The sequence below is a fragment of the Scyliorhinus canicula genome, chromosome 15, assembly GCF_902713615.1.
Source record: "Scyliorhinus canicula chromosome 15, sScyCan1.1, whole genome shotgun sequence".
Lineage (NCBI taxonomy): Eukaryota > Metazoa > Chordata > Chondrichthyes > Carcharhiniformes > Scyliorhinidae > Scyliorhinus > Scyliorhinus canicula.
The window spans coordinates 1,235,759-1,250,440 of NC_052160.1; the positions used below are offsets into that span (position 1 = coordinate 1,235,759).

General features: G+C 45.6%; 1 protein-coding gene across 3 annotated transcripts in view; it reads right to left on the reverse strand.

Moving 5' to 3' along the window:
- Positions 1 to 14,682, reverse strand: part of LOC119978784 (transmembrane channel-like protein 5) — a 252,670-nt gene that overhangs the window by 100,773 nt on the left and 137,215 nt on the right. For 2 of the 3 annotated variants that reach the window (XM_038820662.1, XM_038820661.1), the window contains 2 exons: positions 11,141 to 11,296; positions 2,488 to 2,709 (listed from right to left, as the gene is read on the reverse strand). In XM_038820662.1, coding sequence (XP_038676590.1) covers positions 2,488 to 2,709; positions 11,141 to 11,296 — 378 coding nt within the window. The remainder of the gene's footprint in view (positions 1 to 2,487; positions 2,710 to 11,140; positions 11,297 to 14,682) is intronic. The other variant, XM_038820663.1, reaches the window with a different exon arrangement.

Consider the following 14,682-nt stretch of genomic DNA (forward strand, 5'->3'; position numbering starts at 1 on the left):
CTCTTCCATCTCCGCCATGGTGGAGGCCGTGGCGGTGGCGGAAGAAAAAGAGTGCCCCCACGGCACTGGCCCACCGGCCGATCGGTGGGCCCCGATCGTGGCCCAGGCCACCGTGGGGGCACCCGCTGTGGTCCGATCGCCCCGCGCCCCCCCCAGGACCCCGGGGCCCGCTCACGCCGCCTGCTCCCGCCGGCACAGAGATAGTTTAAACCATGTCAGCGGGAGAGGCTTGACAGCGGCGGGACTTCGGCCCATCGCGGGCCGGAGAATCGCTGCGGGGGGCACGCCGACCGGTGTGGCGTGGTTCCCGCCCCCGCCGATTCCCGGGTGGCGGAGAATTCCGTCCACGGCGGGGGCGGGATTTACGCCGGCCCCGGGCGATTCCCCGACCCTGCGGGGGAGGGGCGTCGCTGGTTACACAATGTGTTTTACACAAATTAAGTGATTTCAAGGGTTTGTGGTTTGTATTTTATGAGACTTCAAGCCCATGGAATTGAAACATTCAGTTCATCGCCGAAAACCTTGGCTTTGCTTAATCAACAGCGCCCCTTACAACTCCATCCACCCAGTCCTCTTCTATCAGACCAACCTCATCAACACTCTGTCTAAATCCTAAACTTTAGGTTTATGCACAGCTTTAGTTTAGAGATCACTTTCAGCATAAGTGCCTCCCCCATACTACTCACTCAGCCTCACTCAACCCTCCCACTGACATTTGTCTGTCTAATTTCTGCAATAAATCCACTTTCTTGGCTCTGAGCGAGGAATTCAGTCCCTGTTGAAGTGTAACCCATGGAAATACCTGCTGACTATTCTGACAGAATTGTGACGGCAGACCTTTATTTATAAAATATAAAACGTTTATATTTTTGACATTTATTTCACATGGGTGCTGGCTAGGCCAACATTTATTGCCTTTATGAGGAACACTACGCTGTATAGAAAATGATAAGGATTGGGCCAGGTCAATGGATCAGGTTCGGTGAACACTACCGAGAACCAGTAAAATTGTCCCAGTAAGTGTGAATTACATTTAATTACTGATGCACGATCAATTGTACAAAGACGAGAGTTGAATACAACTGAGGCTTTATTGCTCTAAGATGTGTGGCCTCCCATAGCAGCTGGCGAAATGGCTGCTGAATGAAGGACACACATATTTATACTCCTCCTACTGGGCGGAGCCAGCAGGCAGGGACTACCGGCGAACCTGTAGTACAGGTCCTACCTTACATCACCTAATACAGGTGTAACAGTGGTTTACCACAATTACAAGTGTAATTCAACATTTAGGAACATTTTTTAAAGTGTCTGGTTTTCAGAGAGCTGGATTTTAAACACTGCACCGATACATCGTTCGGGGATAGATTCTCACTAGAATATTTAGACTCAGACTATCCACCAGATTTGGTCCCAGAGTAGCTCCAGCCTTTCTCTACCCTGAATGCAGGTTTTAAAAGTTTGCTCTTGAGATGTGGGCAATGATTGTCAGGACATGGTTGTTGTCCTTCCCTAACTCTTCCTGAGTAAGTGGTAAGTTTCCTCTTTGCTTCCTGATGATTACTTTTCCAATTGAGTGTTTGGCAGAGCCAACTCCGAGGTGTTAAGTGTGTGTCTGGAGCGACCTGTAGACATAACCAGATAATGACGGCTGCTTCCCGTTCCCTAAAGACATTGTTGACGCTGTTGAGAGTTTCAGATAATCCAGCAGTTTTACTGCTCATTGTTTAGTGTCACTCCTTTGAATGATTCAGATTTATGGAATCTGATTTTAATATATTCTCTGGTAGGGGCTTTCGGACATGAACGTCTTCGAGTTTGCATTGCTCATTCCTAAGTAGCTGAGAGAAATATTTTGGAAAGTCGGACAGGAAAGGAAAACACTAATATCATAAAACACATTTCTCACTTCCTGCTAACTAACACTGATCTCTTAGAAGGATTGCTATTTGCAGAACAATGTTTATTGAAAGTACGATTTTGCTGCAGTATTATTTTTCAAAGTTTCAAGAAAACTTATTAAATCTGCTTGTAAAGAATAATCTGGAGTAAACTATTTACAATACTGTGATTAAGAATGGTCCAAATTGAAACAAAAATAGTTAATTTCAGGTTTCATATAAAAAATCCAAATTTTACTAAATTTGGATGATTTGAAATCCAGGTCCTGATGAACATTGAATTGAATAAACTTTTCTGTATATGTTCATATGACATGGTAACTGCAGTGAAAACTCAGGAGATGAAATTGCATAATATGATTAAGATATATCTTTGGATTAATATCTAAAATTCAGACATAAAAGGGGATCGACAATCATTTAGAATACTGACTCTGATGTGTCGTCAGATAGTTGCAGGAAGCTAGAAATCGAATTAATAAGAAAGTTCAAATACTGATTGCCGTTAAATGTATTATTCTGAATTCTCTGATGACAGTCAGTGTACAAAGTAACCATGGTTGTACTTGTATTTCTACATACTCACAGACCACAATTTAGATGGCTCATTCCGCTTTGCTGGTCTATCTGCCACTGACAGCTCGGAACGTAATGAAAACTCAACTGCCTGTGCCTTGACTGGATCAAATTCTTCCCCAGAATTCAGTTTATCAATCAACCAATTCATCCAATTTCGAAAGTTTGCTCGTTTTCCTAGAAACTCTACACAGATCAACCTACCACTTGTGTATATGTAATACCAGATATTCTAAGACAGAAAGAAAGTACAGATTAATTAATCAATTTCTGTGTGCAAATGGGTTGCCACACTTACCTACAGTGAGCATACTTAAATTAATTAATTGGTTGAACAATGGTCAAGTACATCACCCTGTGACCATGGAAGGTGCAATTTAATCTAAATTATTTCCTTAATGTGCCTGCAATGCGCTCCACACTCAGTGACAGTTCAAAGGGGTCTCAAGGCCAGGCCTGCTAAAATGTTGAATATTACATCCTGGGTTTCCCAGTGTCCTAAACAGAGCCATCTTTTATTGAAGTTTGAACTTCAAGATCGATTCTTGTGCACCATAGACTTGTATCTCAATAGCAATGGCCAGCAACCTTCATTGTTCTTCGTACCTAATAGTCTGCCCCTCCTTGTCCACGGAAATATTTAAATGAGCTATGTATTATTGTTATCACAGGTTAAACACAATACAAAGTCGAGATTCTACATTAACTACCCCTGCTCCAATTAAAGGAGCAGCAGTGTGTTTTGGGGGGAGATTTTAGAGCAGGTGTCCATTGTGGAGTTGCTAGTTTGCACAGGGCTGGAAGTTGCTTTTGGGGTTGTGTTCATTATCGTGTTGGACCTGATTTTGCTGTGGCAGTAAACAGCCAGCGAGCCCTTTGTCAGACTTGCCCACGGAGTTTGGAAGGCAAATGCAGCACCATCTCCAGTTTTAACAGAACAAGCAGCTGCGTATCTCCCAAACTAATTCAGTTGAAGAACCGTTAACGAATACATAGTGCCTGAACCAGAAATCAAAAATGAGAAAAGTGAAACAATCTCCAATCAGATACAAAAAATGAAAAAAAAGGCAAAGAAAGGTGCATGAGAGCTCGAAAAGAAACAGAAGAAAAAAAGTTTCAAAAAGTTTTTTAAAAATCTCCAACAATAATTGAAAGTTGAAGGAATGAGAAGCTGATATTGTACAAGTTAATTCCCAATGCCAGAGAGGTTATTTACAAGTTATTAAGATTGACCACAACATTAAACTGGAATGGACAAGTACTAACTTTTGTAGCAAGCTGGGTCTGTATTTACAGGTCAGTACTGACATTTCCTCTCATTCAATACATTTCAATGGGCAGCCAGACCACGAGATAATATTTTTATGTCATTTAAAGAACAGCAGCTTATCTCAGATAGTGACGTTTGGTTTCTGATGATTAACTGTGCCCGTGCTTACCAGATTTTGCTCTTTAATTTGTAAATACATGACAGTGAACACTGTTAGCCTCTCTATTGTTTTCAGATCAAAATCCTGTCCTTGTGGAAATTTGTTATTATGTACCCAAACATTTCTCTGTGTATTTCTGTATATAAATATGTTAATGTTTCCTTTTTTATTAAGGTGATAATCTCTGTGTGAATGATGTTTTCTCCTTGAATGATAAGGCTGTAGACCAAATAATGTAATTGAGGAACAGGTCATAGGGTCATAGAGTCTTACAGCGCAGAAAAGGCCCTTCAGCCCATCGAGTCTGCACCGACAATAACTATCCCTAATCTCGCACTAATTCCATTTACCTTCATTTATCCCATATCCTAGAATATGAGGGTGTTTCAAGTGCTGTCCAAGTGCTTTTTAAAGGATGTGAGGTTTTCAGCCTCCACTACCTTCCCAGGGTTTGCATTCCAGATTCTCAACACCCTCTGAGTGAATGTATTTTCTCAAATCCCCTCGGAATCTCCTGTCCCTCACCCCAAAACTATCCCCCTTGTGATTAATCCCTCAACCAAGGGAACAGCTGCTTCCTATTTACGCTGTTCAAACCCCTCAATCTTATACACCTCAATCATATCCCTCCCTCAGCCTCCTCTGCTCGAAGGAAAACAATGCCATCCTATCCAGTCTCTCCTTATAGCTCAGATGCTCCATCCCAGGGAACATCCTGGTGAATCTCCTCTGCACCCCCTCCAGTACAATCTCCTCCTTCCTTTACCGAGGCGACCTGAACTGCACCCAGTACTCCAGCTGTGGCCTAACCAATGTTCTGCACAGCTCCAACATAACCACCCTGCTCTTATAATCTATGTCACCACTGATAAAGGCAAGTGTCCCAAATACCTTATTAACGACCCTATTCACCGGCTCTGCCACCTGCAGGGATTTGTGAACAAGGATGTATCTGTTCCTCTGAGTTTCCTGGTGTCCTGTAATTCATTACGTACTCCCTCGTCCTGTTTCTCCTTCCAAAGTCCATCACCTCACACTTCTCAGGGTTAAACACCATCTGCCGCTGCTCTGCCCATCTGACCAACCCATCTATACCTTCCTGCAACCTATCACCCTCTTCTTCACCGTTAACCCCCCCGACCAATCTTGGTGTTGTCTGAAAATGTATTTATTATTCCCCCACGGTTCTCATCTATATCTATAACAAACAATAGGCGACCCAGCACTGATCCCTGTGGTACACCGCTGGACACCGGCCTCCAGTTACTCAAACAGCCTCTCCCACTGCCCTCTGTGTCCTGTTACTGGGCCAGTTTCTGATCCATCTCGGCAACTTTCCTTGAATTCCGTGAGCTTCAACCGTCTAAATCAGTCTCCCCGTGGGACCTTGTCAAAGGCTTTGCTAAAATCCATATAAACTACATCAACTACACGTCCTTCAAAAAATGTTATCAGATTAATTAGACATGACCTCCCTCTGACAAAGCCACTCTGACTGTCTCTAATAAACCCATGTCTTTCCAAGTGGGCATTAATTCTCCTTCAGAATTTTTCCAATAGTTTCCTGACCACAGACGTGAGCCTCACTGGTCGGTAATTCCCCGGCTTAGCACTACCAGTGAAAAGTGGAGAAACATTCGCTGTTCCCAAACCTCTGGCACTTTCTCCGTGGCCAGAGAGGAATTCAAAGGTGTTTTAGGACAGGAAATATAAAGATAAATATATAGTTTAACTTAACTGGTGTTAATTAAACTATATAAAACAAAATACATCCTTGTCAAAGACATTGGATGACTTGGGGATTTTCTGCCTTTAAACATGTTTCCATAATCATTTGTTTTAAGGTAAAGGTTAATGCAGATAGTAAACAGTAATGGGTCAATCCAACACACAGACCTCTCCTGTTGCCATGGTAATGGTATGCCTTCCCCAAATACCCTCCAATGTCCCTGATGCCCCCTATGTCAACCTATGCCCCTCCACTCACCCCCATGGCCCTTTATAACTCCTGTGCCAACTTAGTGCCAACTCATTCCCCATCCCACCTTTTGCCCTCACGTCTCACATGCCAACTGATCTGGAATCAGGCAGCACGGTAGCACAGTGGTTAGCACTGTGACTTCACAGCTCCAGGGTCCCAGGTTCGATTCCCCGCTGGGTCACTGTCTGTGCGGAGTCTGCACGTTCCCCCCGTGTCTGCGTGGGTTTCCTCCGGGTGCTCCGGTTTCCTCCCACAGTCCAAAGACGTGCAGGTTAGGTGGATTGGCCATGCTAAATTGCCCTTAGTGTCCAAAGAAGGGGTTATTGGGCTACGGAGATAGGGTGGCAGTGAGGGCTTAAGTGGGTCGGTGCAGACTCGATGGGCTGAACGGCCTCCTTCTGCACTGTATGTTCTATGTTCTATGAATCCACCCAAGCGGAGAGGAGACAAAAAGAGTTCTGTAGAATAAAGTTCTGAGGCTGAAATTTACAGGCCCTTCCCATGGGCGGGACCTTCTGGGCCCGCTGAGGGTGACGGCCCGTAGCGGGTTTTCTAGAGGCGGAGGATGTGAGCCACGGGAAACGCGGTTGACACGGGAAGAACTGGAAGATCTGTAATCAGTCAATAGCAAATTTCCTCTACCCCCGTAAAACAACCCATGGGAGGAGTGGGGGAGGGGGAGGGGCACAAGTGTCTATTGTGGACTTGACTGTCTTGAAAAAGCACTCATTCATGAAATTCCATTTACTCAGTCCTTCAATTCCACCTTAGAACATAGAACATAGAACAGTACAGCACAGAACAGGCCCTTCGGCCCTCAATGTTGTGCCGAGCAATTATCACCCTACTCAAACCCACGTATCCACCCTATACCCATAACCCAACAACCCCCCCCCAACCTTACTTTTTAGGACACTACGGGAAATTTAGCATGGCCAATCCACCTAACCCGCACATCTTTGGACTGTGGGAGGAAACCGGAGCACCCGGAGGAAACCCACGCACACAGGGGGAGGACGTGCAGACTCCACACAGACAGTGACCCAGCCGGGAATCGAACCTGGGACCCTGGAGCTGTGAAGCATTTATGCTAACCACCATGCTACTGTGCTGCCCAAACCTTCCAGCCGCTCCCTATTAACTCCCCGACAGACCGCAGATCCGTCTATCCCAGCCTTAAAGGTGTTCAACAGCGGAGCATACATAACCCTCTAGGGCAGCGAATACCAAAGATTCATAACCCTTCGACTTTTACTTCACCTGAGCATCGAAAATCATAGTCCCACATTCAAGAGTCTATAACCACTTGTAGCTGTCAATCAATTTGTAAAATGGCCAGCAACCTACTGCAATAATAGATAGTTGTGAGATCAATCCTGCAGCACTAATCCAATAATGGAAGCCCTCAGCATTATGTGAATAGACAGAATGAAATTGCATTTATTTTAATTCTCCAGATATATTTTTCAAAATTTTAAAACTTTAAAATGCCTTGACAGCTCGATATCTTCCTTTGTCAGTTTCTCTTGACAGGTCCTCTTCACAGGTGCTTCTGATCATTTTGAAAGTTGATTTTGACAGGTATGTTGACAGTTCCAATGAGCTGAATAATAATGGCTTTATACATATTTTATGCATATTTATGCCACTTTTAACAAATTCAACGGCCATCTCACCTCCACCAAAAATTCTGGATTTTGCACAGCAGAGAGGAAGCCATGTGACATCCCTTTCCGACAGCAACAGTGAGTTTGCTTTTTGGTAATATTACCGGTTTTATACTTTAAATATCTATAAGGGATTATAGCTGAAAGGGTGCTTATTTGTGAGTATAGCCAAATGGAAATCCATTTGGAGGAATGTTCTGTAAGTTTAATTTTAACTATTGTAAGGAACTGGCTAAATCCTTGTCTGTTTTGTGTTTCTCTTTTAATCCCTGTCCCTGCAGCATTACAGACGGCTTTAAAACCTGCAGACTTCAGTCACACCGGAAACACATCTGGTCTAATGTACTGGCCCAGATCTCCCTTTGATGCTCCGTGGCATAGCCCGTGGCATAGCCCGTGGCATAGCCCGTGATGCCATGTTGATAGACTTGGCAAGCAGCCAATCAACTCGTTTGCAATCTGGGTCTTTGGGATTCTCGTTTGGGATTGATGGAGCCTTTCGGAAGGGTCCTGGAGCAGGAGAAGCCAGCTCCGTTTTGTTTCAGTTCTGTGAAACCCTAGGAGACATCACACTGCCAGTCGAGGCTCTCCCTATCAGCTCCTGGCTGGGCAGTATGAATACTTCCAGCTTGGGGAAGTAACTTCTGCCTTAAATGTCTCCGGCCAGGTCGGTGAAAGTGTAAAAACTCTGAAAGGCCTGACAATTAAAGGCATCCAGCTAGCCCGGGAAAGTGACCTGGGAGAGGAGCTGTGGGCAAGTAAATATTTCTATCCTGATTAAGAAGTGTGATGTCCGTGCTCCAAGTTCTTTCTCCCATGTTGACTTCTTCCTGATGGTTCAGGGCATGGAGGGGGTTAAATATACTGTAAACTCTCATACTGAGAACTGTCGTTTGAACTCAGTGAGGCTGATACTTCACCTGGTGGATGCAGGCTAGAATTGCACAGTCCTCAGAAGGAGAATTCTCAGTGTTAAAAGTGGAAGTAACTTGCCGGAGAGATTTTACAGCCTGCAGGTTCCAGGTGAAGACCAGGTTAGAAGATTGTTGGCTACAATGACTGCTACATCGGCAGCAAAGAATGATCTCATGCCCTTTAATCCCTGTTATTTTCAATCCTTTCCTACCTGCACTATATGTTTGGCTTGTGTGTGTCTGGTTGGAGGGTGGGTTGGGGGATAGTTAGATTAACAGACCATTGTTCCATTCTTACCATTATATATTTATCTCTTTCCTTGTTAGAAATAAACAGTTTTTAAATGTTTTACGTATAAATCTGGTGCCTGTAACTCATTGGAGCAATCAAGGGTTAAAGGTCTTAGGAAAATACACAAATTATTGGTTAATTCATTTGTGTTGGGACTCAGGGGTCTGTGGGCTGGAATTGACCGCGCACTAGCCCATAAAGTGACAGGTGGATTTTAACACAGAAGTGTGAGGTCATGCATTTTGGGAGGTCAAATGGTTAAAGGGAGTACACAATAAATGGGAATACACTAAGAGGGGTGGATGAAGTGAGAGATCTTGGCGTACTGGCACACAGGTTCCTAAAGACAGCAGTTCAGTTGGGCAGCACGGTAGCACAGTAGTTAGCAGCTTGGGTCACTGTCTGTGCGAAGTCTGCACATTCTCCCCGTGTCTGCGTGAGTTTCCTTCGGGTGCTCCGGTTTCCTCCCACAATTTATTATTATTAAAGTAGACAAGGGGTGCTGGAATTGTATAAAACACTGGTGAGGCCACAGCTGGAGTATTGTGTGCAGTCCTGATCACCACGTTACAGGAAGGATGTTATTGCTCTGGAGAGATTGGAGAGATTGGGGTTATTTTCCTTGGACCAAAGGAGCCATTGTCTGGACAAAACTACAAGGGGAAGAGATAGAGTGGACAGGATGAAATAATTTCCACTGGGGGATAATACTAGAACCAGGGGACATAGATTCAAGATAAGTGACATAAGGAGTAGCGGGGACATAAGGAAAAACTCTGTTATGCAGAGGGTAGTGAGAGTCTGGAATTCGCTGCCCGAGTTGATAGTGGAGGCAGAGACCCTAAACTCTTTTAAAAAGTACCTGGATCTGCACTTTAAATGCTGTAAACTACAGGGTGATGGACCGGGTGCAGCAAGGTGGGATTAGAAAGGGCTCCTGGGTGTCCCTGGGCTGGCATGGACAAGATGGGAAGAATGGCCTCCTTCTGTGCTATCCCTTTTCTGTGGTTCAATGGTTCATAGAATGATGGAATTTACAGTGCAAAAGGAGGCCATTCGGCCCATCAGGTCTGCACCAGACCTTGGAAAGAGCACCCTACCCAAGCCCACACCGACACCCTAACCCCATAACCAGTAACCCCATCCAGCCCAACCTTTTTGGACACTAAGGCCAATTTATCATGGCCAATCCACCTAACCTGCACATCTTTGGACTGTGGGAGGAAACCAGAGCACCTGGAGGAAACCCACGCACACACGGGGAGAATGTGCAGGCTCAGCACAGGCAGTCACCCAAGCCGGGAATCAAACCTGGGACCTGGAGCTGTGAAGCAACTGTGCTAACCACTGTGCTGCCCAAAAGAAGAGTTGTGATAAGCTTGACAAGTTTCCCTTTTGGGATTTGGTTTGTGTGGCAAATATCACCTGCCAGATCATAACAGCTGGCACCTTATAACCAAGAGCAAGGGATCAAACAGGCAATATGAGCTGTGTTGTGAAGATGTACAGGAGTTCAAGACACGCCCACACAGAGCAAACCTTGCATGGCAAATGACAAAGATGGCGGCCACCCACACCCACAATAACATACATTTTCATACTTGCCATATAAATTGACCGCATTTTGGGAGGAACTTTGAAGCTTCAAAGAGTGATATATACACTGACCTCTCTGGTAGTCTATACACCCAGCAGCTGACTCGCCCTGAAACCCTAACTTGGCTGCAGCCAAGAAACTGATTCCAAAATGGTAAACAGATTCTTCTCTTAAATCCATCAGGGCCTGAGGGAAAGCATTTGATGCTAAACTGCCCCTTCCCCCTGTGTTCTCCTGCTGTCTCAGGTAAATACCGGGGCCACTGTGTTACCACTGGTGGGACGGTGTAACCATAATTAATAACTTCTGGATCATTGCCTCGATGGGGCCCATTTCTGACTTTACATTTCATCTCACTTTGTCAACCAGGGAGTGTGTACTGAGCCAGGAAGTAGGAACTCCTGATATAACGGGGAACCCATCCACAGATCTGCACCAAGACAGCCTTCTTTCTTTACTTTGCAAGCGATTAGTGGCAATCTGTTCCTTAACAGGTTGGAGATGTCCTCATACACCCAGCCATTTGAATGGATTTCACTGGGCTCGTGTTATAGTTCTGCTTGTTAGAGTGCGTTCAGTGTAACTCCCAGTTACACTCTGTAGTTACTCAGGCTGCTCTTTGATATTAAATGATTAGTGAATTATTTGAAACATTTTGTGGATTCACTTTGCGATCCCCCGGTATGTAGCTCTTTAAGGCAATCAGCTTACTTTGCATTGTGAAATAGACAGAAATGTGCCACCCTTCATTCAATAGTGCAACAAGGTACAATGCAACATACCTGGAAATTGACGATAGAATAGGAATGAATTCCCAAACAGCAACCATACGTTGTTCCTAATGAAATAATCCAGCTCATAAAATGAATAAAGTATCGCAAGATTCTCTGCTTCGTTGACAGTTGCCGGTGGTAGCGCATTTTATCTGATAACATTTCCTGTAAGTATGAAGGATTCAATGTTTTAACTGTAAATAGGATATGGTAATCTTCAAGCACTTTGAATCATATTCACATAAAAATGAATTTAACCTGCTCTACTTTCCTGCAATGTTTTCCTTATTTTTAAATCTTTAATAAAGTGAATGGATGGGATGAATTTTTGTCCCACATTTGCTCTGAAGCAGGGATTTCTCATTTAAGCACAATATCAGCATTTCTCCACGTTGACAATTTAACCATTTTGACCCAATGTCAATCTCTCCTCACTGAGGACCAAACTTTCGATGTGATTGATTCTCTTTTCAAATTAAATTTCAGGATAGGGGCATCACTGGCATTTATTGCCCATCCCTACAATCCGCTAACAAACTGGTTTTGAGCCACCTGATTGGGCAGCTTGCTGAGCCATCTGATTGGGCAGCTTGCTGAGCCATCTGATTGGGCAGCTTGCTGAGCCACCTGATTGGGCAGCTTGCTGAGCCACCTGATTGGGCAGCTTGCTGAGCCACCTGATTGGGCAGCTTGCTGAGCCGTCTGATTGGGCAGCTTGCTGAGCCGTCTGATTGGGCAGCTTGCTGAGCCGTCTGAGGACAGTCAGATTCAGCCACACTCCAGAGAGAGTAAATGAAGTGAGGTTTTGATTGTAGATTTGCCCCTAACTCTGGGAGAAAATGATTCGCTTTCACTCGGGAGGTCCTTCAGTGACACGACAAAGATTAGGGGCGGGATTCACCATCCCGGGATGCCCGGAATGTGATTACCCAAAGGGATGGAGAATCAGGTGGTGGGGGAAAATCAGGATTGGCGGCGGGTGCTGACCTGAACCCAATAGTCCAACCCCCTGCTGTATATACCACCCCCGAGGGGGCGGAGCCATAGGCAGAGTCCACAAGGGCATCATCATAATACAATACAGCAGTGAATTGTAGCTGCAATGTGTTCACCACAGTGTCTTTCTGCAGGAGTTTGTAACAGACAATTTTTCCAAGAGAATTTCACTCCTGGAATAATCGCCCTTCAGCAGAAATAATAACGCATACTACAGCACCGGTAAAACCGACCACAGCACTGGTAAAACCGACTACAGCACCGGTAAAACCGACAACAGCACCGGTAAAACCGACTACAGCACCGGTAAAACCGACTACAGCACCGGTAAAACCGACTACAGCACCGGTAAAACCGACTACAGCACCGGTAAACCCGACTACAGCACCGGTAAAACCGACTACAGCACCGGTAAAACCGACTACAGCACCGGTAAAACCGACTACAGCACCGGTAAAACCGACTACAGCACCGGTAAAACCGACTACAGCACCGGTAAAACCGACTACAGCACCGGTAAAACCGACTGCCGCACCGGTAAAACCGACTACAGCACCGGTAAAACTGACTACAGCACCGGTAAAACAGACTACAGCACCGGTAAAACCGACTACAGTACCGGTAAAACCGACTACAGTACCGGTAAAACTGACTACAGCACCGGTAAAACCGACTACAAACCGATAAAACCGACTACAGCACTGGTAAAACCGACTACAGTACCGGTAAAACCGACTACAATACCGGTAAAACCGACTACAGCACAGGTAAAACCGACTACAGTACCGGTAAAACTGACTACAGCACCGGTAAAACTGACTACAGCACCGGTAAAACCGACTACAGCACCGGTAAAACTGACTACAGCACCGGTAAAACCGACTACAGTACCGGTAAAACCGACTACAGTACCGGTAAAACCGACTAGAACACCGGTAAAACTGACTACAGCACCGGTAAAACCGACTACAGCACCGGTAAAACTGACTACAGCACCGGTAAAACCGACTACAGCACCGGTAAAACCAACTACAGCACCGGTAAAACCGACTACAGCACTGGTAAAACCGACTACAGCACCGGTAAAACCGACTACAGCACCGGTAGAACCGACTACAGCACCGGTAAAACTGACTACAGCACTGGTAAAACTGACTACAGCACCGGTAAAACCGACTACAGCACCGGTAAAACCGACTACAGCACCGGTAAAACCGACTACAGCACCGGTAAAACCGGCTACAGCACCGGTAAAACCGACTACAGCACCGGGAAAACCGACTACAGCACCGGTAAAACCGACTACAGCACCGGTAAAACCGACTACAGCACCGGTAAAACCGACTACAGCACCGGTAAAACTGACTACAGCACCAGTAAAACCGACTACAGCACCGGTAAAACCGACTACAGCACCGGGAAAACCGACTACAGCACCGGTAAAACTGACTACAGCACCGGTAAAACCGACTACAGCACCGGTAAAACTGACTACAGCACCGGTAAAACCGACTACAGCACCGGGAAAACCGACTACAGCACCGGTAAAACTGACTACAGCACCGGTAAAACTGACTACAGCACCGGTAAAACCGACTACAGCACCGGTAAAACCGACTACAGCACCGGTAAAACCGACTACAGCACCGGTAAAACTGACTACAGCACCGGTAAAACTGACTACAGCACCGGTAAAACTGACTACAGCACCGGTAAAACCGACTACAGCACCGGTAAAACCGACTACAGCACCGGTAAAACTGACTACAGCACCGGTAAAACCGACTACAGCACCGGTAAAACCGACTACAGTACCGGTAAAACCGACTACAGCACCGGTAAAACCGACTACAGCACCGGTAAAACCGACTACAGCACCGGGAAAACCGACTACAGCACCGGTAACACCGACTACAGCACAGGTAAAACCGACTACAGCACTGGTAAAACCGACTACAGCACCGGTAAATCCGACTACAGTACCGGTAAAACCGACTACAGCACCGGTAAAACCGACTACAGCACCGGTAAAACCGACTACAATACCGGTAAAACCAACTACAGCACCGGTAAAACCGACTACAGTACCGGTAAAACCGACTACAGTACCGGTAAAACCGACTACAATACCGGTAAAACCGACTACAGTACCGGTAAAACCGACTACAGCACCGGTAAAACCGACTACAGCACCGGTAAAACTGACTACAGCACCGGTAAAACCGACTACAGCACCGGTAAAACTGACTACAGCACCGGTAAAACCGACTACAGCACCGGTAAAACCGACTACAAACCGATAAAACCGACTACAGCACAGGTAAAACCGACTAGAACACCGGTAAAACTGACTACAGCACCGGTAAAACTGACTACAGCACCGGTAAAACCGACTACAGCACCGGTAAAACCGACTACAGCACCGGTAAAACCGACTACAGCACCGGTAAAACCGACTACAGCACCGGTAAAACCGACTACAGCACCGGTAAAACTGACTACAGCACCGGTAAAACCGACTACAGCACCGGTAAAACTGACTACAGCACCGGTAA